Genomic DNA, 26,135 nt, shown 5'->3' with positions numbered 1-26,135 from the left:
CTTTTTTTTTTTTAAGGAAAAAAAAAAGTTTTGGAAAGACCTTTGATTTGCAGCAACATATACGCTGCATATTTTTGTATTATGAAAGTATAAATTCGAATTACACCAAACACAGCGCGTTAGTTTCCAGAGTGTTGAAACATTTTGTAGGCGAGTCATATCTCAAGCCACGAGATCTCATCAGCCAATGATCGATGACAGCAGCTATTCAGAGCAAAGGACACGTGTTATAGTCAGCCAATAGCAATATCGCTGGTTACATAGAGCGAACAAACAAGAGGAAAAGTTAACGGTTTACATTAATGTGCACAGTACAGCTAAGCTTTCACTTATAATTTTGGTCTCTAGGATTAACACGCTACACCAGAAGTTAAGCTTTCACATGTAATATTGATCTTTTTTTGCGTGTGTTATACTTTAAGATACATCACACAAATGTGTCAGTATATGTAAAATTATGATATAAATGTCTCGGCTCGAAATTATTGTATGTGGCTGGTCCTCAAACTGTTCAGTTTCGAACGCTCTGTGATTTAGATATGCATCACACTTTCTCACACGTAACAAATTTCATCTTGCGCAAAAAGAAATTTACTTTGTAAGTAACGCTTTTCTAACCACCGTTCGCAATACTATCCGGAGAGTGTTAGAAATAGGTTCGATTTTCCAGTTGCCAGAGAGCGCCAGAAAACAGACATTATTGTGTGTGTGCAACTGCAGTGGTGTAGGGAGCCCGCATGTTTGTGTGTATAAAGCACTAAGAGAGCTTACATTACACCATAAAAGAAACAGGGCATCAGAGGATACTCCAAAGAGCAGCGGAATTTTGCAAACTATACTAAAATGCATAATTCGGCTTGAAGTGCAAACTGGCTTTTTCCAGATTCACAATGAAGTAGGTCCTAGCTGATATTAAGCTTTTCAGTGTGGTTTTTAAGATGTAAATTTTCTCGGAGTACCAGTACTCTACGATCTCATTTTTGGTTCCTTATTATGGCATAATGCCATACGTGGCAGAAGATGATAACGTGCACTTGAAATTCAGCGAACAGTTGGAACTAGCCACTACTGTATAATGAAACACTTCATTTCAAATAAAATGATTGCCTCAGCGGAAAGATTAATAAAGCCAAATTTCTTAAGCAAACTTGCAAAAATAACTTCATTGTTCTTCAAGGCGATTAATGCTTGACTGCTAACTTGGAAATAAAATAAAATCAGAAAACTGAAATTAATAATATATTTTTGCCCTCTGTAATTATGTGAATGTATTTTAATTCACTTGATAGCTCCCAGCCACAGAAATCCGTTTTGTTTTCATTTTGACGTGGCAGCTGTACACGAAGAGAAGCAGCGAAATCACTTAACATAAACACGGGTTACCTACAACTCAGACAACTCTGTGCAAGCGCGAATCTGGCAGCGAGGGCTCGCGAGAAAAATTTTTCTCTGGCTGCTTGCTGCTGCTCCTACTACCGATGCAGCAAACAGCCAAACTTCTAGTAGCGGGAAATTTTTCTCTGGCTGCTTGCTGCTGCTACTACCAACGCTAACAGCCAAACTTCTAGAAGCGGGAAGCGGGAAGCGGGAGAAGGTACTACTTATACGCGAGTCAAACACGCATTCGCAACAGACTGCTGGCAACTGGTCAAACGAACCTAATGTGAACAGTTGTGAAGTCATGCTCATAGCAAGCAGTTTATTGTTACGTTGACATATTTTTGCTATTTGCAGACGCTTGTGCGTGCACAGTGTTTTGTTGTTGTAAATTGCACACTTCCTTTGCCACTAAAGTTTTATTTTTTTCCCTCTTGTTTATCTTTTATTGCTGCAGTATCACTCTCCAGTAGCAGGATACAATAACATTCTTTGCTAGAGAATCAATTCTGCAGTCAAAATTCCAAAAATTTGACTGAAAGCTAAAACAATGAAAAATTCCCAGAATTCCAAAAATTCACGGGTTTTTCCCGGCATTCTCCCGGATGAAAAAATTCCCGGGTTTTTGGGAAAGCGCTGGTAGACAGACACAAAAAAAGACACACAAACACACACACAAAATTTCAAGCTTTCGCAACCAACGGTTGCTTTGTCAGGAAAGAGGGAACGACAGGGAAAGATGAAAGGATGTGGGTTTTAAGGGAGAGGGTAAGGAGTCATTCCAATTCCGGGAGCGGAAAGACCTTAGGGGGGAGAAAGGACGGGTATATACTCGCGCGCACGAGCAGGCGCGCGCGCACACACAAACACAAACACAAACACAAACACAAACACAAACACACACACACACACACACACACACACACACACACACACACACACGTGTGGATGGATATGTGGATATATATGATGATATAAATAAAATTGAAAGAAACTTCCACATGGGAAAAATATATTAAAAACAAAGATTCCAAGACTTACCAAGCGGGAAAGCGCCGGTAGATAGGCACAATGAATAAAACACACACAGAATTTCTAGCTTTCGCAACCAACAGTTGCTTCTTCAAGAAAGAGGGAAGGAGAGGGAAAGACAAAAAGGATGTGGGTTTTAAGGGAGAGGGTAAAGAGAGTTTCCAATCCTGGGAGTGGAAAGACATACCATAGGGGGAAAAAAGGACAGGTGTACACTCGCACACATATCCATCCGCACATACACAGACACAAGCAGACATGTCTCGCGCATATATCTGCTTGTGTCTGTGTATGTATGGATGGATATGTGTGTGTGTGTGTGTGTGTGTGTGTGTGTGTGTGTGTGTGTGTGTGTGTGTGTGTGTGTGCGCGCGCGAGGTAAGCCTTTCCACTCCAGGGATTGGAATGACTCCTTACCCTCTCCTTTAAAACCCACATCCTTTCGTCTTTCCCTCTCCTTCCCTCTTTCCTGACGAAGCAGCCGCCGGTTGCGAAAGCTCAAATTCTGTGTGTGTGTTTTATTCATTGTGCCTATCTACTGGTGCTTTCCCGCTTGGTAAGTCTTGGAATCTTTGATATAGTGGTCTTCAGTCCAGAGACTGGTTTGATGCAGCTCTCCATGCTACTCTATCCTGTGCAAGATTCTTCATCTCCCAGTACCTACTGCAAACTACATCCTTCTGACTCTGCTTAGTGTATTCATCTCTTGGTCTCCCTCTACGATTTTTACCCTCCACGCTGCCCTACAGTACCAAATTGGTGACCCCTGATGCCTCAGAACATGTCCTACCAACCGATCCTTTCTTCTAGTCAAGTTGTGCCACAAACTCCTCTTCTCCCCAATTCTATTCAATACCTCTTCATTAGTTATGTGATCTACCCATCTAATCTTCAGCATTCTTCTGTATCAACACATTTCGAAAGCTTCTATTCTCTTCTTGTCTAAACTATTTATCATCCATGTTTCACTTCCATACATGGCTACACTCCATACAAATACTTTAAGAAACGACTTTCAGACACTTAAATCAATACTCGATGTTAACAAATTTCTCTTCTTCAGAAACACTTTCCTTACCATTGCCAGTCTACATTTTATATCCTCTTTACTTCGACCATCACCAGTTATTTTGCTCCCCAAATAGCAAAACTCATTTACTACTTTAATTGTCTCATTTCCTAATCTAATTCCCTCAGCATCACCCGACTTAATTCGACTACATTCCATTATCCTCGATTTGCTTTTGTTGATTTTCATCTTATACCCTCCTTTCAAGATACTATCCATTCCATTCAACTGCTGTTCCACAGTCCTTTGCTGTCTCTGACAGAATTACAATGTCATCGACGAACCTCCAAGTTTTTATTTCTTCTCCATGGATTTTAATACCTACTCCAAACTTTTCTTTTGTTTCCTTTACTGCTTGCTCAATATACAGATAGAATAACATTGGGGATAGGCTACAACCCTGTCTCACTCCCTTGCCAACCACTGCTTCCCTTTCGTGTCCCTCGACTCTTATAACTGCCATCTGGTTTCTGTACAAATTGTAAATAGCCTTTCGCTCCCTGTATTTTACCCCTGCCACCTTTAGAATTTGAAAGAGAGTATTCCAGTCAAAATTGTCAAAAGCTTTCTCTAAATCTACAAATGCTAGAAATGTAGGCTTGACTTTCCTTAATCTTTCTTTTAAGATAAGTCGTAGGGTCAATACTGACTCACGTGTTCCAACATTTCTACGGAATCAAAACTGATCTTGCCCCGAGGTCAGCTTCTACTAGTTTTTCCATTAGTCTGTAAAGAATTTGCGTTTGTATTTTGCAGCTGTGACTTATTAAACTGGTAGTTCGGAAATTTTCATATCTGTCAACATCTGCTTTCTTTGGGATTGGAATTATTATTTTCTTCTTGAAGTCTGAGGGAATTTCGCCTGTCTCATACACCTTGCTCACCAGATGGTAGAGTTTTGTCAGGACTGGCTCTTCCAAGGCTGTCAGTAGTTCTAATGGAATGTTGTCTACTCCTGGGGCCTTGTTTCGACTGAAGTCTTTCAGTGCTCTGTCTAAACTCTTCATGCAGTATCAGATCTCCCATTTCATCTTCATCTACATCCTCTTCCATTTCCATAATATTGCTCTCAAGTACATCACCCTTGTATAGACCCTCTATATACTCCTTCCACCTTTCTGCTTTCCCTTCTTTGCTTAGAACTGGGTTTCCATCTGAGCTCTTGATATCAATGCAAGTGGTTCTCTTTTCTCCGAAGGTCTCTTTAATTTTCCTGTAGGTAGTATCTATCTTACCCCTCATGAGATAAGCCTCTACATCTTTGCATTTGTCCTCTAGCCATCCCTGCTTAGCCATTTTGCACTTCCTGTTGATCTCATTTTTGAGGCTTTTGTATTCCTTTTTGGCTGCTTCACTTACTAAATTTTTGTATTTTTTCCTTTCATCAATTAACTACAATATCTCTTCTGTTACCCAAGGATTTCTACTAGCCCTCGTCTTTTTACCTATTTGATCCTCTGCTGCCTTCCTATTTCATTCCTCAAATCTACCCATTCTTCTTCTTCTACTGTATTTCTTTCCCCTATTTCTGTCAATTATGCTCTCCCTGAAACTTTGTACAACCTCTGGTTCTTTCAGTTTATCCAGGTCCCATGTCCTTAAATTCCCACCTTTTTGCAGTTTCTTCAGTTTTGCTCTACAGTTCATAACCAATAGATTGTGGTCAGAGTCCACATCTGCCCCTGGAAATGTCTTACAATTTAAAATCTGGTTCCTAAATCTCTGTCTTACCATTATATAATCTATCTGAAACCTTTTAGTATCTCCAGGGTTCTTCCATGTATACAACCTTCTTTCATGATTCTGTATGACACACACACACACACACACACACACACACACACACACTCACACACACACACACACACACTCTTTATGTTAGGTAAAAAATCAGTAGGGCCATATCTCAACATTAAAATAATAATTGACCATGTCCTGGATAGATACACATTCAGTAGAACAGTTAACAAAGGGAGGGACCCTCCATGATATTGATTCACTGTAAACAAACAGAAACTACTGCAAAATAGGTGTAAAACAAAGCATAGGACTATAGATAGAAAGATGCTGAATGAAATGCATTTAGCTGATGAGAGCAATGTGTGAAGCCTTCAATGACTAATGTAGAGGAATACTGTTAAATGTTATTTCACAGAACCCAAAGAAATTCCGGTCGTATGTAACGGCTATTAGTGATATCCAAGTTAGTGTCCAATCCCTAATGAATGACACAGGAACTGAAATTGAGCGTTTCAAAGCAAAAGCTGACATAACCCAGGAGAATTGCTCCAATTTCATCTTCATACAACTGAAAAGATGAAGTATTAGTGTCAGCAGTGTTGAGAAACAGCTGAATTGTTAAAACTGGATAAAGCGCCAGGGCCCGATGGAATTACTATCAGATTCTATACATAATTCGTGGCTAAATTAATCCTTCTTCTATCTATAATCTGCCATAGATCCCTCAAACAAAAAACTGTGCCCAATTCTTGGAATAAAAAACCACTCGTCTTACCAATCAACAAGAAGGGTAGTAGAAGTAATCCACAAAACTAATGTCCAGTATCTCTTGACATTGATTTGTTGTAGAATCTTGGAACATATTCTGAGCTCAAATATGTCTAACAGAATTATCTCCTCCAAGCCAATCAGTACAGATTCCGAAAACATCAATCATGTAAAGCCCAACCCACACTTTTCTCACAAGACATACTGAAAGCTTTCACTCAAGGCAGTCAGGTAGGTGCAGTATTTCTTGATTTCCAAAATGCATTTGACACAGTAGCACACCTGAGCTTATTTTTAGAAGTATAAATATATGGGGTATCAAGTGAAATTTGTGACTGGATTGGAGACTTTTTGGTATGGAGGATGCAGAATATTATGTTAGATGGAGAGTCATTATCAGATGTAGAAATAACTTCACATGTGCCCCAATGATGTATATTAATGACGTTTTTACAGTATCAACAGTAACCTCAGGCTTTTTGCAAATGATGCAATTATAGAAGCTGAATAAGTATTCAGACAGAGCTTCAGAAGATTTCAAAATGGTGCAAATATTGGTAACTAGCTTTAACTGTTCAGGATTGTAGAACTGTACACTTCATAGAACCAAAAAAATGTAGTACCCTATGGCTATGATATCAATGAGTCACTGTTGTTATCGGCCAGCTCATAAAAATACCTGGGTGTAACACTTTGTAGGGACATGAAATGTAATTGTCAGCTAGGCTCAGTTGTGGGTAAAGCAGACTGGTACACTGCAGTTTATTGGTAAAATACTAGGGAAGTGTAATAAGCCTACAAAGGAGATTGCTTACAAATCACTCATGCAACCTGTTCTAGAATATTGCTCAAGTAGGTAGGACCCATACCAAACTGGACTAACGAAGGATACCAAATGTATACAGAGGACAGCATTAATGATTACGCATCTGTTTGGTCCATTGGAGAGTGACACAGAGTTACTGAAGCAAACTGAACTGGAAAACTATTGATGATAGATGTAAACTATACCAAGAAAGTCTATTAACAAAGTTCGAACAACCCACTTTAAATAATGACTTTAAGAATATATTACAATCCCCTACATTTTCCTGACATGGGGGTCACAATAATAAGATTAGAGTAATTACTGCATGCACAGAGGCATTCAAACAATCATTCTTTCCACACTCCATACGTGAATGGAATGGAGGAAAAAATAGTAACTGGTACTATGGGTCATACCCTCTCCCATGCACATCACGGTGGTTTGCAGAGTATAGAAATAAATGTAGATTAATATACTAGTGTACAGCCAAAGTGGCTGCTCTCATTAAACGAAAATACAGGACTAAAAAAACTAAGTAAATGGGTTAGATTGTTGTTTACAAAACAAAAGAGGTGCTGAGCAGAACTGCAGTATTGTAGGATATATAGGGCTGGCCTTGAAGCTGAATGTTCCACAGGCTTATGATGTAGGACTTACAGGTGATTGAGAGCATGACGACCACTGCGACTAACCAAGACAATATGTACCTTTAATGCAATGAAATGTGACTATGGGAGGTGAGGGAAGAATAGTAAGGTGAATATGCCTCATTTCAGGGCACTACAAGAGAAGCATTGGCCAATTGTGATGTTCGGGTTGACGCTGAGTAATGCATAGGTCACCCCATTGTGGCTGACGAGGAATGTAGCCACACACACACACACACACACACACACACACACACACACACACAGAGAGAGAGAGAGAGAGAGAGAGAGAGAGAGTGTGTGTGTGTGTGTGTGTGTGTGTGTGTGTGTGTTTTCAGGGATGGGGGTATGCGCAGATAGGAAATGGAACATCTGTTTATGGGCAGAGAATGAAAGAATGAACCAGATTCTAGACATGTATCTTCCTTTTCGTTCCCCTAAAATCAACAAATGAAGCATATAGACCAATGTAAATCTGTCACCTCACTGCCATTGCAGTGTTTTCCCAAAGAATGTCAACTGCCCTAACTTAAGGCTCAATAAAACAATGAGTCGGCTGTCTTGCGATGCCAAAATGAACTATTGTCCACCGTGGTAGGCGAAGATCAGAAACAGTGTTGGTTCCCTCCCAAGTGTGACAGCTAGCGTGAACTACTTGAATAATGAAAATGAACTGATGCTTTGCTGTGGCTCATTGGCAACTGTGGGCACTGCCCATATAAAGCTGAGAGCTTTGATTGAAGGAACTCAGTTCCAAGATGTGAAGTGCTGATTAAAATTATGTGTTAATCCATATAAATTATAAAAATATATCTACATTTCACATCTCCTCCTAAGCCACTGGACCGATTTCAACCAAACTTGGTACAATATCATTTGCTATTTGGAAATAATCACTGTGAAGATAAAAACCACCCTCCTATGAAAGGGGCGTGGATGAAAAAGTAGTGTAGACCACAACAGGAGAATATTCATACTTTAGTCATCCAATATTTGAGGCCCAGAAAAATTGATGACTTGCAACAAACTATTTTATACATAAATTTATTACCTCTTACTACTAATTATATTCATAACACATTTTTTAGACTGAATTCACACGACACTGAATGTACCAGGAAAGTTACATCACTGTGCGACACTTAGCTTACGATGTGTTCAACAATGGAAAATCCAGGATGGAATGTAATAATACTATGAAAAGGATGGCTGTTACTTATCACCATATAGCGGAGATTCCTACTAATTTTATTCAAATCAGTTTTCAGATAGTATCCACAAATGGCACTGAATGTACCAGAAAAATTACATCACTGCCTGACACACAGTTCAGGAGAAATGCTGTCAAATACTGAAACGTGAGAAAAAACTGCCACATCATGCATGGCATTTTAATTTATTACTTCTGTACCAGTAACTCATTTCGCAACACATTTCGCAGACAGCAGGCACATACACCACTAGATGTACCTGTGAACATATGTCATCGTACAGTACGTATTTCGAAAGATATGATGTCATAAACAGAGAGTTGCATGAAAATGAAACTGCAGGGTGAAATTTAGTAAAAATACAGGTGAAATATGTGTACAGATGTGTGTGAAATATTTAAAATACATGTGAAGTATATCTGACATGTGCATATGTGACCAAAGCCGCATGTGAAAAGCTCAGCCTAAACCCCTGGAATGATCCCAATCAAAGTTGTTACGCACATTAGTTACAATCTGGAAAGAAATACTGTAGTGGTAAGAACCACCAACCTCCTATTGGTGTATGTGTGATGAAGTGGAGAAAGAATGGAGGATGAGGACAGACAGCAATGGGGAAGGAGGAGATGGACGTAGGCAGGAGGAAGAGATGGACAGAGAAAGGAAAGAGGAGGAGATGGATAGAGGCAGGGAGAGGAAAACACAGGCAGAGAGATGGTGGACGAGGAGATGAAAAGGCAAAGGGGGATGACAAAATGGACAGAGAAAGTGAAGAGAGAGGAGCATGGAGGGGACACACAAAGGAAAGGAGAGGAGATGAACAGGAAGAGGTGGAAGCAGGAGAAGAACTAATAGAAGATTGGGATAAATACATACCTCGGCAACATGTGGTGCTCACCTAATTAGGATATACAAGGACGGTTACAACTTTACCCACACACACTCTTACCCAACCATGTCAAATGTTCCCCAATATGTTAGAACAAGAACTGCAAGAAATCAATAATTGTGTAATCGTTTAACACAATTCATATTCATTCAATAAATTAGGAGTAATTGTTAAAGAGAAAGGATATAAATTAGAATCTTTCTCGGTAAAACTAAAGAAGTGAGTTAATACACATATTTACTCATGGATAAAGAAAAAAGCTCTATGAAAAACAATGTAGGTTGGTTGGTGTGTGGGACTGGAGGGACCAGGCTGCTAAAAACAATGCAGAATGACAATGCCCAGTACAGTACAGTTCTGTTCAAATTTCAAGTGAAGCTGACACATGTGGTATTTATTTAGGAATATTTATTTCTGAAATTGCTACATTATTTTCAGATGGTTAATGAAACATGGTCACTTGCTTAGCAAACAGGAATTTATCTTCAATTAGCATTTCTTTCCTTCAAGAAAGAGGAAAAAAATTTTAATGCACAAGGAGTGGGTCGTTTCTGTTTCCATGGTACAAGTAATTCAATGAACGTGCAAAAGAAACACAATTGTTGTTTGTGATATATTTTAAAATAGATAGGTATTAGAATAAAGCACGCAATGACACGACAACATGTACAAAATGAAGAAGACAATGAAGTATCATAAAATGTTACAAAGAAAAAATATCAAAATATCTGCTATAGTTAAAAAACAGCTGCTGTATTTACCTGTTCATCCAATTTTTTCTCAGTATTTTTCACGATTTCTGGGCTATCACCTCCCTTCTCCTTAATGGGAGGGCTCTCCTTCAACTCTAATTGCATTTCTGGGGCCTTCTCAGTTTCATCAGCACAAGGTATGTCATTCTTTGAAGTGAATGATTTGATGTCCTTATTCTGTACCTGTTTAATATCTTTGATGCTGCCATTCTTGTCAACAGGATGTAAGGTTTTTCTTGCAGCCTTTTTTTCCTGGTTTTCTGTCAACATTTGTTGATTATTTTATAGAACATTGTTCGTTACTGTAAGTGATATGTATGCATACATCTAAGCAATATTCTGAAGGCCATTTTACAGTGCGTGGTACAGAATACTTTAATACCTCTAAACCCCGACCTCCCCCCCCCCCCCCCTTTTATTGTGAAAAACTGTGAAGAGTATATGATAACAAACCTGAAAGTGAGCACCTGCCTAAACTAAATGGCGAAACTGTGAACGTGATACTCTAAAAGTGGGCACAAGGTCACTAAATAAAATTAAAGGTTACCCTCTCAATTTCCAATTGTTTGCAAAGTGATGCGAAGAATGTGATGAAACGAAAGATGGTTGCCAATAGGTTTCACAGGGTTGTTGACTTGTACGACTCTACTGCAGAATTCCATAGGAATCTGGATCTATCACTATATCATGTGTTAAAACAGTGGAAGAACAATCTGTTCTCTTTGGCAGACCTTTATTTGAAATTTAATGAAGTAAACAAGCATTTGCAAGGAAAAAAAAAACTTTATAGTTGTTCAAGCTCTAACAATGACAGTGGCCATTCCAGTAAAAATGGAGCAATTTATATCTTCACAGCATGATCCAACTGTTACCTTTTCAATCTTGTGAGCACTACACGAAAATGAAAATATTTCTGACTGTGATTTGGAGATATACATTAAACATCTAGATAAATTAAGAAAGGATTTTAAAGCACGTTTAGAAGACTTGGGGAATATGCTTGTTCCAGAATGGTTTGCTATTCCACTTGATGCAAAAATAGATAATGAAGGTAGTGAACCTGGCTTAGAAATGAACTAATTGAAATATTTGCAGATTTCGAAGCTTAAGCATTGCTTGAAAATAAAAACCTCAGGGAATTTTGGTGCAATAACAATTCTGCTGCAAGAAATATTGCAAGCTCAGAGCACAAGTTGAATCTGTCTTACTTGCATTCCTAACTTCATTTGTGGTTGTAGCTGGTTTTAGCCATACAAACAGAAATTTGATGAAACGGGAACAAACTGAACTTGGAAAAAACGTGGTGATCTGCAATTAAAACTTACGAATTTTCAAGTGAATATCAATAATCTTGCTGATTCTCTTCAGATACATCCATCCACTAATATAAATTACTTTGATACAAAGCTACATTAATATTTTTAAAGTATACAGTAGTCAAAAAAAGGTAGTAAGAGGCTTCTTCATTCAGTATAACTTAATTTCCAAATATAATTGTGGGTTTTACATATTATGACGTGTATGGTTTAAGAACTATAGGCAAATTTCCATATTTACATTATTTTACTATTACTTTTTAAGATTATAACAACACTGGAGTTTATCTTCTCTCTGTTAAACTTATTGGGTGGATTTTGTAAGGTATGGAAATTATAAATTCGTTTGTTGGATTGTTATGCTGGTCTCCTTATTGCTTAACATCAGAAATGAAAATCAATTATTTAATATTTTTGCTAAATAATTATTCTGGAGGTCGTAACATCAGAAATTAAAAAAAAAAATATTTAATGTTTTTGTTAAATACTTAATCTGGGGGTCGATAAGAAGGTAAATATTCTATGAAGGGGTTGACGGGATAAAAATTTGGGGGAACTGTGATCTAAATTCAACAACAAAAAACTTTCTTGTGCATCAAAGGTTGGATAGCATTACCAGGAAACACATTTCTGTGAACTCCCCATATAACTTATTAAACATTTATTGCCACAAATGGTCCGCCCCGGTAGCTGAGTGGTCAGCGCAACAGACTGTCAATCCAAAGGGCCCGGGTTCGATTCCCGGCTGGGTCGGAGATTTTCTCCACTCAGGTACTGGGTGTTGTGTTGTTCTAATCATCATCATTTCATCCCCATCGACGCGCAAGTCGCTGAAGTGGTGTCAAATCGAAAGACTTGCAGCAGGCAAACAGTCTACCCGACGGGAGGCCCTCGTCACACGACATTTCATTTCATTTCATTGCCACAAATAAAAGCAAAATGAAGTCACAGCTCCCCTCTTTCAAAACAAAAAAGCCAGTTGTATCTCTGTACACTGAACAGTTTACCAGTGTGAGCAGGCTGAATAAAATACAAGATTACATGTGTGATCACAGTGCAGGATGTAGTAATTATGTTCCACCCCTATATGTGCTCCTGCTGAAGTATCAATCCTAAAGTAATTCTGTACAGAGGATAAATGTGCTTGAACATCCATTATGGTAAAAAATACATAAAAATTTACTTGTCACAATGGCGGTTCTGCACATCCCTCTTAAAATACACACGGAGTATTGACAAATTCTTAACTTGAAATGCAGGATACCTTTTGCAGTGGAAATCTATATCAATGTAACTATATAACTATATGCCATTATCTTCATCGAAAAAGGAATTACTAAAATATCTGTGTTCAAGAGAAAACTTTATTGATTAAAAACTTTTCTTACTACACGAAACCTATTTCTTCCCAAATGGAGTGCAATGGTATTGCCCATACCTGACATCTCACCAGCAATGCATCGTGTCTAGCATCAAAAAGTCACAATGGGCATAGATACTATCAGGCAAACCTTAGTTTTTAGTTTTAGATCCTACACTCTTTGTCAGTGTGGTTGTGGAGGTGGTGTTTCGTTTGTGGGGCACTCGACTGGGCAGTCATCAGCACCCATACAAAGTCCCAATTTTTTCACGGTACAATTGTGTACACAGTCCAATCTATTACTATTACGAATGATGATGATGATGACGACAACACAAACACCCAATCCCTGGGCAGAGTAAATCCCCAACCCGGCCGGGAATTGAACCCAGGATCACGTGATCCAGTGGCAGTAACGCTAGCCACTAGACGATGAGCAGAAAGGCCTTGTTGGATACAAGCTCACTTTCTGACAGTCTTTTTGTTGTGCCTATCTGCGACTCAGCTTCTCCGCTGTATGGTGAGTAGCAAATATCCTTTTCAATATTGAAGAAACAATCATGATCATCTTTGCCCCTGTATGCACTCATTACACATTTACAGTCTTTTATCCAACCACATTTTCCCGATTTCCCAGTTTCTTGGCTGGTGCAGTAACCTTAACTTTCTTTTCCCCAGGACTTGCTAAACCAAAAAAGGCCTACGAATTCTTTTTACATCTGCCACTATCATTGTTGTTATCATTATTAGTGGAAGCAGTAGTAAAAGTACAGCTGGTATTAATTTTACTGGTCCTTAGTCAGCACTATTTACTCTCATTATCTCTAAATACACTCAAATAATTTTATTATCATTTCTCCTATTATATAATTAATGTTACTTCTTAGCTAAGTATGATGCAAAGAAAGTAGTGTATGTGTCAAACTCTGGTCCAATGTAAGAGAAGGCTTTAAAATACTAATCTCATCAGGTTACATAAATAAAAAAGTCACAAAAACACAATAAGAAAAAATTGTGAAAATGCTTGAAATCTGCAAGAATACAGGCCTTCCTTCTGATGCCAATGTCAAACTTTGTGTGATCACATTCTACCACAACCATTTCCTTGTACTAAAATTGGTTTAAGAATCATGAAAGAAGGTTGTATACGTGGAAGAACCCTGGAGATACTAAAAGTTATCAGATAGATTATATAATGGTAAGACAGAGATTTAGGAACCAGGTTTTAAGTTGTAAGACATTTCCAGGGGCAGATGTGGACTCTGACCACAATCTATTGGTTATGACCTGTAGATTAAAACTGAAGAAACTGCAAAAATGTGGGAAATTAAGGAGATGGGACCTGGATAAACTGAAAGAACCAGAGGTTGTACAGAGTTTCAGAGAGAGCATAAGGGAACAATTGACAGGAATAGGGGAAAGAAATACAGTAGAAGAAGAATGGGTAGCTCTGAGGGATATAGTAGTGAAGGCAGCAGAGGATAAAGTAGGTACAAAGACGAGGGCTGCTAGAAATCCTTGGGTAACAGAAGAAATATTGAATTTAATTGATGAAAGGAGAAAATATAAAAATGCAGTAAATGAAGCAGGCAAAAAGGAATACAAACGTCTCAAAAATGAGATCGAAAGGAAGTGCAAAATGGCTAAACAGGGATGGCTAGAGGACAAATGTAAGGATGTAGAAGCTTATCTCACTAGGGGTAAGATAGATACTGCCTACAGGAAAATTAAAGAAACCTTTGGAGAGAAGAGAACCACGTGTATGAATACCAAGAGCTCAGATGGCAACCCAGTTCTAAGCAAAGAAGGGAAGGCAGAAAGGTGGAAGGAGAATATAGAAGGTTTATACAAGGGTGATGTACTTGAGGACAATATTATGGAAATGGAAGAGGATGTAGATGAAGACGAAATGGGAGATACGATACTGCGTGAAGAGTTTGACAGAGCACTGAAAGACCTGAGTCGAAACAAGGCCCCCGGAGTAGACAACATTCCATTAGAACTACTGACGGCCTTGGGAGAGCCAGTCATGACAAAACTCTACCAGCTGGTCAGCAAGATGTATGAGACAGGCGAAATACCCTCAGACTTCAAGAAGAATATAATAATTCCAATCCCAAAGAAAGCAGGTGCTGACAGATGTGAAAATTACCGAACTATCAGTTTAATAAGCCACGTCTGCAAAATACTAACGCGAATTCTTTACAGACGAATGGAAAAACTGGTAGATGCAGACCTCGGGGAGGATCAGTTTGGATTCCGTCGAAATGTTGGAACACGTGAGGCTATACTGACCTTACGACTTATCTTAGAAGAAAGATTAAGAAAAGGCAAACCTACGTTTATAGCATTTGTAGACTTAGAGAAAGCTTTTGACAATGTTGACTGGAATACTCTTTTTCAAATTCTAAAGGTGGCAGGGGTAAAATACAGGGAGCGAAAGGCTATTTACAATTTGTACAGAAACCAGATGGCAGTAATAAGAGTCGAGGGGCATGAAAGGGAAGCAGTGGTTGGGAAAGGAGTGAGACAGGGTTGTAGCCTCTCCCCGATGTTATTCAATCTGTATATTGAGCAAGCAGTAAAGGAAACAAAAGAAAAATTTGGAGTAGGTATTAAAATTCATGGAGACGAAGTAAAAACTTTGAGGTTCGCCGATGACATTGTAATTCTGTCAGAGACGGCAAAGGACTTGGAAGAGCAGTTGAACGGAATGGACAGTGTCTTGAAAGGAGGACATAAGATGAACATCAACAAAAGCAAAACGAGGATAATGGAATGTAGTCAAATTAAATCGGGTGATGCTGAGGGAATTAGATTAGGAAATGAGACACTTAAAGTAGTAAAGGAGTTTTGCTAATTAGGAAGTAAAATAACTGATGATGGTCGAAGTAGAGAGGATATAAAATGTAGACTGGCAATGGCAAGGAAAGCATTTCTGAAGAAGAGAAATTTGTTAACATCGAATATAGATTTATGTATCAGGAAGTCGTTTCTGAAAGTATTTGTTTGGAGTGTAGCCATGTATGGAAGTGAAACATGGACGATAACTAGTTTGGACAAGAAGAGAATAGAAGCTTTCGAAATGTGGTGCTACAGAAGAATACTGAAGATAAGGTGGATAGATCACGTAACTAATGAGGAGGTATTGAATAGGATTGGGGAGAAGAGAAGTTTGTGGCACAACTTGACTAGAAGAAGGGATCGGTTGGTAGGACATGTTTTGAGGCATCAAGGGATCACAAATTTAGCATTGGAGGGCAGCGTGGAGGGTAAAAATCGTAGAGGGAGACCGAGAGATGAGTACACTAAGCAGATTCAGAAGGATGTAGGTTGCAGTAGGTACTGGGAGATGAAGCAGCTTGCACAGGATAGAGTAGCATGGAGAGCTGCATCAAACCAGTCTCAGGACTGAAGACAACAACAACAACAACAATATCAAGTCTGCCTACAAACTAAAGCAACTGATTTGTTAACAGATACACAATGTCGGTCCAAAAAACGCTTAGTGTTCTGAAAGGGTAATGAAGTAATATGAATTTTTTACTAGAACTGTAAAATCCACCACAAAGGCCCATTCCCGTGAAACATGTCGACACTGATGAGAGTCTTTTATGCACTCAAGTTTTTGAGCTGCTTAAGCAGCTCAAAGAGGGACGAATAACATTGAGCCTTGTCCAGGGCGACCCTCAATGTCAACAATGGATGAAGACACTGAAAGTTTGCATATTTAATCCAAAATGACCTTCAGTTGAATATTCATGCAGTTGCTTGTATTGCAAGAATCTGCAAGAAACAGTTTGGCAGAATTTATATGAGTACTTGAGGAAGGTTTATTCAAAAGCCTGGTACCCGAACAAAAAGCCTCTCAAATGAACATTACTACTGACACACTAAATTTCTTTAAAAATTGATGAATTGTGGTTTATCATTAATGATTCGAAAACTAAGTGTCAAGTTTTTGATCTACATATATACTCGGCACAACACCATGAGGTGCATGGTACATGGTACGTCCCACTGTACCAGTTATTAAGGTTCCTTCCTGTTACATGGATGTACGGAATGTGGGACGAATAATTGTCTGAATGCCTCTATGTGCACAGTAATTTTTTAAATCTTATTCTCATAATCCCTACGGGATTGTAGCATACTTCTAGAGTAATCATTTAAAGCCAGTTTTTGCAACGTTGTTAACAGACTTTCTTGAGATAGTTTATGTCTATCTTCAAGAGTATTCTAATTCAGTTCCTTCAGTATCTTCACAAAACTATCTCACAGATTAAACAAACATGTGACCATTCATGTTGCTCTTCTCTGTACATCAAACAATGGAAAATCGAGGATGGAATGTAACAATATTATGAAAAGGAAAGTTGCTACTCACCATATAGCGGAGATGGTGTCTCACAGGTAGGCACAACAAAAAGAATGTCACAAATAAGCTTTTGGACAGTATGGCCTTTGACAAAAATATATGGCGCGCACTCTCTCTCTCTCTCTCTCTCTCTCTCTCTCTCTCTCTGGAGTCTCTAGCAACTAAAGTCACACTCTGGCTTAAGATGCCAGAGACTGCAGAGAGTGTGTGCTTTTTGTCTATTTTTGATGGACGCCATACTGGCCGAAAGCTTATTTAAGACAATCATTTTATTGTGCCTATCTGCGAGTCAGCATCTCCACTGTATAGGGAGAAGCAATTTTCCTTCTCTGTATATGTTCAATATCCCTGTTAGTACTACCTGGTATTGGCTGCACATACTTGAGCAATATTCTACAACTCCACTGCACTGGAAGAGCCTCAATTCACCAAAAAGAAGGCTCGAATATCAAAATCAAAATCAGGGTGTATACGCGGACAACGAAAGAAAAATTCCCGAATTTTTCCCGGTTAAAAATACACTTTCTCCTTAATGAAACACAATTTTTCCGTGTAATTAAGCGACAGTATATTTTCCCTCAGAACTGTAAAACGTATCAATCCTTTGAATGGTTATGTTTTTATGCATGGGCGTAGAATTTCTCAGCACTTTAGAAAACGAAACTCAGGGAAGGAAACTCTTTTTGGAAAATTTTTTGATGTTAAGCAACATGTACGCTGCATATTTTCGTATTACGAAAGTATAAATCCAAATTCCACCAAATACCGCATGTTACTTTCCAAACCATTGTAATCGAGATTGTGAAGCACTTTTTAAGACAGTCATAGCTCATGTCACGTGATCCCACCAGCCGATGACAGCGGATATTCAGACCACAGGACACGTGATGTAGTCAGCTAATACCAACATAATTGTTAAGTAGCACAGATACACCAACAGGAATAGTTAATGTTTTAAATTAATATACATAGTGCTGCTACAAAAAAAGCAAAGCTTGCACATATAATATTGGTCTCTGAGGCTAATAAGCTGCAAGAGAAGCTAAGCTTTCACATATAATGTTGATATTTTTGCGCGAGTTACACTTTAAGATATATCACACAAATGTGACAGTAAAATTTTTAGCTGAGTCCAGTGATTTGTCCTCAAACCTTTCCACAAACAAATTAGCTACTGCAGAGGAGAGAGAGCTTCCACAAACAAATTAGCTACTGCAGAGGAGAGAGAGCTTCCTGTAGCACTACATAAATTTGCTCATAATAACGACATGAATGTCTGAACTTCTGGGCTCGAAATACTTCTAAATGGCTCGTCATCAAACGCTCTGTGATTTAAGAAATTCATCGTACATTCTCGCACATAGTTCAGCTTACATAAACAGAAATTTACTTTGAAAGTAATGCAATATTTTCCCACGACCTGTTAGAAATAGGTTCATTTCAATACTCGTCAGAGATCACCAGATAACAGGCGCCACCGTGCTTTGGCAGCTGCTATGACGCAGGAAGCCTGTATGTTCGTTACGTGTAAAACATTAAAAGATCTTACATTACGTCATAAAAGAAAAAAAGACATCAGAGGATACTCCAAGAGCATCGGAATTTCGCTTTTCAGTGTGGGTTTCGGGATGTAAATTTTCTTGGAATACAAGTACTGTATTACATCATTTTTTATTCTTCATTATGGCATAATGCCATACGTGCTAGGTGAAAACATGCACTTGAAATGCAGCGAGCAGTTAAAATTAGCCAACAGTGTGGAATTATACACTTTGATTCAAACACATTGACTGTCTCGGCAAATACATTAATAAAAACCAAATTTCTTTGGCAAACCAACAAAAATAGCTTCATTCTTCTACATGGCAATTAATGCATGGCTGTCAGAAACGTGGAAATAAAATAAAATCTGAAACTAATAATGTATGTTAGCCTTCCGTAATTATGTGAATGTATTTTAATTCACTTGATAGCTCCCGGCCACAGAAATCCATTTTGTGTTCATTTGACGTGAGAACAGTAAACAAAGAGGAAACAGCAAAATAACTAAATGTAAACATGGGTCACGTGGAGACTACACACTTTCCCACTATAACTCATTGTCAGGCTGCTCTGCACATCAGCCTCTGATCTACGATATTTCCGAACTGGGGCAATACTAAGACGTCAAAAATATTAAAAAATCGAATTTTCAAAAATATTTTCATTTTGTAGCGCACATCTTTCTGAAGAGTCCGATACATAAAACATATATGTTCGAGGAAATTTAAGACATGTTATTTGTCTTAAGTGTGCCATAGTGCAGTGCCACCCCTCTTCACACAGCATTCTTCTGTTGCACATCACTGTATTTCGCTCCGTGGAATTGAAACGTGTATATTTTGTACTGGATGTCAGCAAACTATATTCAGGACAGTGGAAATTAAAATGTCCTGTGGTGTCTCTCCTGCTCCCAGTCGACCGGTTTGACATCCTGCCCTTCTTTTAATAATATAAAAAAATAAAAAAACTTGCAATTAATACTGGTTGGGATTATTTTTCACTGGGAGAACAAGAACTCTTCAGAAAATTTGCACTCTTTATTGCCTGTTAACTAATAACTTTCTGTTTTGGGGGACATAAAATTAAATGTATGATACATGAAACCAGTAGAAGAGACAAGCAAGAGAGTACATATTACTTCAATCTTCCACACAGTCCTAGCATTGTTTCTGTCTAATCGCGCTACAGCTTTACGTGGCATGCTTTCCTTCCTGCGACATAATCTATTACCTCATCGAAGTCCATCAAACGTTTTGCTACCTGACAAATAGAAATATCGTTGTCTGATACTGTGTAAGCTGTTAATACAAATAGTACCCAAGACTGGTGTAGTTTCTCGATCTGATTACATCTACTTTGCCACTGCCTGCTAGATAAAACACAATAGGACTTTCTAACATTGCAGAAATTGTAACACACACCAAATAAACGAGACTGTTCTGGCACAAATGGTCATTTTTATAACAAGACAGAATATAATTCACAAAGACTAACATAAACTGCCTATTAGGCCTACTACAAGCAAAAAGCTTTATGTTAGAAAATAGTTTCACATTTCATTCAAACGCTCCAGTTTCTCGAGCATGAGATTGAAAAGCAGTAGTACAAGATTTTTATATGAATTTTGAATTGTCATATTCTTCCCTAATTTGTGTGATGTCCCCATTTCTTCTCCTTCCTCGTTCCAAAAAACCATCTTGTCATGACTAATTCTGGAATTATTTCTGCCTTTGTCAAAACTTATTCGCTGATTAACTTCACTAACCCTGCTGCCAGAATCACTGGTTTAGTTATCCCTGATTATTCTCTAGCTAGGCGTTGTTATGTTCGTACCAAACATTTTCCGTGCTCTTCGAGAATAGAACTTAAGTGGCTGCTAGACGGGGACTGGATCACTGGTCGTTACTAGTGTAGCTATCTAGCCAAAAATTTTCTGACAAATTTTTATTTTCCTGGATACACCAGATAATATGTAATCTTCCTTCCTTTTATTCCTGTTAGTCGTTCATTTTCACTCTGGTAGTCTGAATCTATGGATTTCCCTCGTAATTATAACAATGCTGATCATTCGGAAACCCAAACAACATAATCGGACAGCAATTGGCATTCACTCGTTCAGCTTATATATCCTGGTCCCCTTTTGCCTGCTGCAAAGTTTATTTTTAGGTGCGACGAGGTTCCCCTGACAGAGACATCACATACACTATGCACCCATTCGAAAATTAATTTATGCTTTTTTCTTCCATGGGGCCAAACTGCTAATGTCATCGGTCCCTAAGCTTATACACTACTTAATCTAACTTATGCTAAGGACAACACATACACCCATACCCAAGGGAGGATTCGAACTTCCGACGGGGGGAGCTGCGCGTTACCGTGACAAGTTGCCTCGGACTACACGGCTACCCGTGCGGCTTATGATTCATTCAGAAATCAATTTACAGAGTGTGTTCAAAAACCAACATGGATGCACATCAAAATTATACGAGTAATTGATAGACCAATGTGAGCTGGATGCTGGGAGCTTCGTGAAACAAGGTTTTTTTTCTCCTCAAGAATATGAATTTGGCAGTCCCCCCCCCCCCCCCCACTCCCTAATGGGCTCGCTGCGCATGCGTGAATCTGGCAGCTTCAGCGCAGCAGTTAAATTTTTTTCGGTTCCATCTGGCTGTTTGCTGTGGCTGCTTACACAGCCAACAGCCACATTTCTGTAGCCAGAAACAGGAGAAGGTATTACTCATACGCCACTCAACTGCTCACACGCATGAGCCCGCTCCTAGCTGCTAAAACGAATCTAAAGCCTAGTTTACACTATGGCATTGGGTTGTGCCACTCGTTGTGTGGAATGAGTTGAATGCAAGTGGTTTCATATATGACTGTAGACATGGCAACACCGGTATGCACTTCAGTTTCATCGTTTTGTGGGTCCCTGAGTCGTGTCTGAAATGAAAGTTTTGGCAGCTGCGTAACGCACGAGTTGTGGTGGAGTTAATACTTGCTGCATGGAATCACTGCATAAGAAAAAAAAATAATAATAAGAAACTTGTTTTGATTCGTGACTGGATGAAAAAAAAGACGTCAGCTCGGTTGCTCAGCATCCTTGCTGAAATTATTTATAACGGAAGATCGAAGAAGTTCTTTTAATTATCTTAAAATGTAACCAGAACTGTTCACGTTTTATCTAAATAGAGTTAATTGTGCAATAAGGAATATAGGTACTATAATGCAATGAAGCACTGTCACCAGAACTGAAATTAGATATCACATTGCATGCATTACAATCAAGAACACTTGGCATGCTATAAGATACGGTTTTGGTTGGTGATGACACTTTTTCATTAACACCAATAATTATTTACGATAACAGTAATAATTATTAACATTCACAACAATAATTATTTGAAGCAGGCCACATTAAGAAGAGAATGGTTTACAAACTACTATCTTGAAGACAGATCTGTACAGTAGCAATATATCAAAATTCTAACATATTTGAATGGGGAGCACTATGGCTATGTTTTAAAAAACGAATATTGAATAAAGAATGCAGCTTCTTGAATCTGTATAGCCTTCCCTCCTGTCAACAATATTCCTTAACAAAGAGTTGGCGAATTCGAAATGATGGGAGTTTAGTCTTGTAGGCGAGAGCACTGCCATGGCTAGAATTACACTTGCTTGTATGTTTCTTAATTCAGTTGTATATGTGCTTCTAACTGAATAAATTTTTCCCTGCAGCTCATACAGAGTCAAACCATCTATGTTATGATCGCACATGGTCTCAGCAGCAGCAATATGTTGCTATTTTTGTAATCAGCATCACTGAAATCCGACACACACCTATGCAAACCATAGACATCCAAAAAGCAAACATTATCCTAAGTTCCCCACTTCATATTTGAGTTTGTCTACACTCTACGATCACACACAACCTCAACACTCACGTAATTAGTGTCGCCAAAGTTGGAACACACCGAAAGTGTTTAGTTTCACCAACGAGTTATGCAAACACGTGGCGCACATGTTCAGTGGCCGGTAGTGCAGTTGCCTGCAACCTAGTGTCGTCCTGTAAATTAGGCTTAATGTAAACAGTTGTGACGTCACGCTCATCGGGTGCAATTTGTTGTTATGAAGCATTGCATAGTCTCCCTGAAGTGTTTGACACATTTTGCTGCTGGCAAATGCTTGTATGAGCGCTGTATTTTGTTGTTGTATATGGCACATTTCCTTTGCAATTTATGTTTTTTTTTATTTTTTTTCCACATTAACGTTTTATTGTTGCAGTATTATTCTGCGGTAGCGGGATACAGAATATCCTTTGTTAGAGTATCAATTCTTACCATTCAAAATTACAAAAATTTAACTGAAAACTAAAACAACAAAAAATTTCCGGAATTTTAGTAAATTATCGGGGTTTTACGCGGAAGTCCCAATCGTCCTGGGTCATATACACCCCGAAAATGCAAAGCAGCAACAATTGTGTTTTTCAATATCCATTGCACTGTATATATGAATCGAGAGTCTGAAAGTCGAACTGCAAATAAGGAATATTATCTTGAAGTCCTATCTACACTCGCAAGAACTAGTAGGAAGATAGCAACATGAGCTGTGGATAAACAACTCGTGGATTCTGCATCAGTGTTAATTCTCCAGGTCATACTACATTGGTTGTCAAGATGTTTTTGGCTAGGCATGGGATTCCCTGTATTGGAAAAATCCACCCTATTCACCAGTTCTTGCTCAGTGTGACTTTTTTACCCCCTAAAATATGAACTCTGTACTGAAATGAAAGAGTTGGGAAGATGAAGCTGTGAAAGAAAAAGCTACAGAGACCATGAACATGCTTTCAGAAAATAACTTCAAACACTGCTTTGAAGCATTGGGAAATTTGCATGGAATTTTGTAAGGAATGTGGTAGGAAGAATTTCAAAGGGGATAATGTAAAAGTTACGAAGGAATAAAATTAAAGACATCTCATACCAGTTTTTTTTTTTAGCAAAACCTTGTATCGTTACGCCCATCCCACAACAAGGACTCACATCCAGGACGAGTCCAAATACCGGACCACCCATTTTCCAATGAATTCATATTAACAATACTTCATACTTATCAGCTCAGAAGGAACAGCTGGAAAAGAACATTCACACAGAAAACACTGTTGGTCTCTACTTTTCAAATTGATAACAGAAAGCCTTCAAAGACAAGAGGAAATAAGTCAAAGACTTACTTCTTAATTTTTTGTCACATAATGATGGGTCCGAATTTCGTTTAACTCTTGAAATGAATATGTTAATGAGTCGTGCCCACCCCCCCAATGAGCCATGGACTTTGGCATTGGTGGGGAGGCTTGCCTGCCGCAGAGATACAGATAGCTGTACCGTAGGTGCAACCACAACGGTGGGGTATCTGCTGAGAGGGCAGACAAACATGTGGTTCCTGAAGAGGGGCAGCAGCCTTTTCAGTAGTTGCAGAGGCAACAGTCTGGCTGATTTGACTGATCTGGCCTTGTAACACCAACCAAAACGGCCTTGCTGTGCTGGTACTGTGAACAGCTGAAAGCAAGGGGAAACTACAGCCGTAATTTTTCCCAGGGCATGCAGCTTTACCATATGGTTAAATGCTAATGGCGTCCTCTTGAGTAAAATATTCCGGAGGTAAAATAGTCCCACATTCGGATCTCCAGGCGGGGACTACTCAGTAGGACGTTGTCATCAGGAGAAAGAAAACGCATTCTACGGGTTGGAGCATGGAATGCCAGATCCCTTAATCAGGAAGGTAGGTTAGAAAATTAAAAAATGGAAATGGATAGGTTTAAGTTAGATATAGTGGGAATTAGTGAAGTTTGGTGGCAGGAGGAACAAGACTTCTTGTCAGGCGAATACAGGGTTATAAACACAAAATCAAATAGGGGTAATGCAAGAGAAGGTTTAATAATGAATAGGAAAATAGGAATGCTGGTAAGCTACTACAAACAGCATAGTGAATGCATTACTGTTGCCAAGACAGATATGAAGCCCACGTCTACCACAATAGTACAAGTTTATATGCCAACTAGCTCCGCAGATGACGAAGAGATTGATGAAATGTATGATGAGGTAAAAGAAATTATTCAGATAGTGAAGGGAGATGAAAATTTGATAGTCATGGGTGATTGGAACTCGATAGGAGGAAAAGGAAGAGAAGGAAACGTGGTAGGTGAATATGGAATGGAAGTAAGGAATGAAAGAGGAAGCCGCTTGGCAGAATTTTGCACAGAGCATAACTTATTCATAGCTAACACTTTGTTCAAGAATCATAAAAGAAGGTTGTATGCATGGAAGAGGCCTGGAGATACTCTAAGTTTTCAGAGAGGTTATATAATGGCAAGACAGAGATTTAGGAACCAGGTTTTAAACTGCAAGACATTTTCAGGGGCAGATGTGGACTAAGACCACAATCTATTGGTTATGAACTGTAGATTAAAACTGAAGAAACTGCAAACAGGTGGGAATTTAAGAGGATGGGATGTGGATAAACTGACAGAACCAGAGGTTGTAGAGAGTTTCAGGGAGAACATTAGGGAACAACCGACAGGAATTGGGAAAAGAAATAAAGCAGAGGAAGACTGGGTAGCTTTGAGGGATGAAGTAGTGAAGGCAGCAGAGGATCAAGTAGGTAAAAAGACGAGGGCTAGTAGAAATCCTTGGGTAACAGAAGATACACTTCAGGCCATCAAAATTGCTACACCACGAATATGACGTCCTACAGACTTGAAATTTAACCGACAGGAAGAAGATGCTGTGATATGCAAATGATTAGCTTTTCAGAGCATTCACACAAGTTTGGCACTGGTGGCGACACCTACAACGTGACAACATGAGGAAAGTTTCCAACCGATTTCTCATACACAAACAGCAGCTGACCAGCATTGCCTGGTGAAACGTCGTTGTGATGCCTCGTGTAAGGAGGAGAGATGCGAACTATCACGTTTCTGACTTTGATAAAGGTCGGATTGTAGCCTACTGCGACTGCGGTTTATTGTATCGCGACATTGCTGCTCGCCTTGGTCAAAATCCAATGACTGTTGGCAGAATATAGAAACGGTGGGTTCAGGAGGGTAATACGAAATGCTGTGCTGGATCCCAACGGCCTCATATCACTAGCAGTCGAGATGACCAGCATCTTATCCGCATGGCTGTAACGGATCGTGCAGCAACGTCTTGATTCCTGAGTCAACAGATAGGGACATTTGCAGGACAACAAACATCTG

At 38.9% G+C, this 26,135-nt stretch overlaps 1 protein-coding gene across 5 annotated transcripts in view; it reads right to left on the bottom strand.

The window, feature by feature from the left end:
- The window catches only part of LOC126353925 (uncharacterized), a 142,816-nt gene that overhangs the window by 89,459 nt on the left and 27,222 nt on the right, over nt 1-26,135 (bottom strand). For all 5 annotated transcript variants that reach the window (XM_050003178.1, XM_050003181.1, XM_050003176.1 and 2 more), the window contains exon 6: nt 10,303-10,553. In XM_050003178.1, coding sequence (XP_049859135.1) covers nt 10,303-10,553 — 251 coding nt within the window. The remainder of the gene's footprint in view (nt 1-10,302; nt 10,554-26,135) is intronic.

Source organism: Schistocerca gregaria, chromosome 3, assembly GCF_023897955.1.
Source record: "Schistocerca gregaria isolate iqSchGreg1 chromosome 3, iqSchGreg1.2, whole genome shotgun sequence".
Taxonomy (NCBI): domain Eukaryota; kingdom Metazoa; phylum Arthropoda; class Insecta; order Orthoptera; family Acrididae; genus Schistocerca; species Schistocerca gregaria.
Note: the sequence above shows the minus strand (reverse complement) of the source record. Positions and strands in the feature narration are given on the sequence as shown.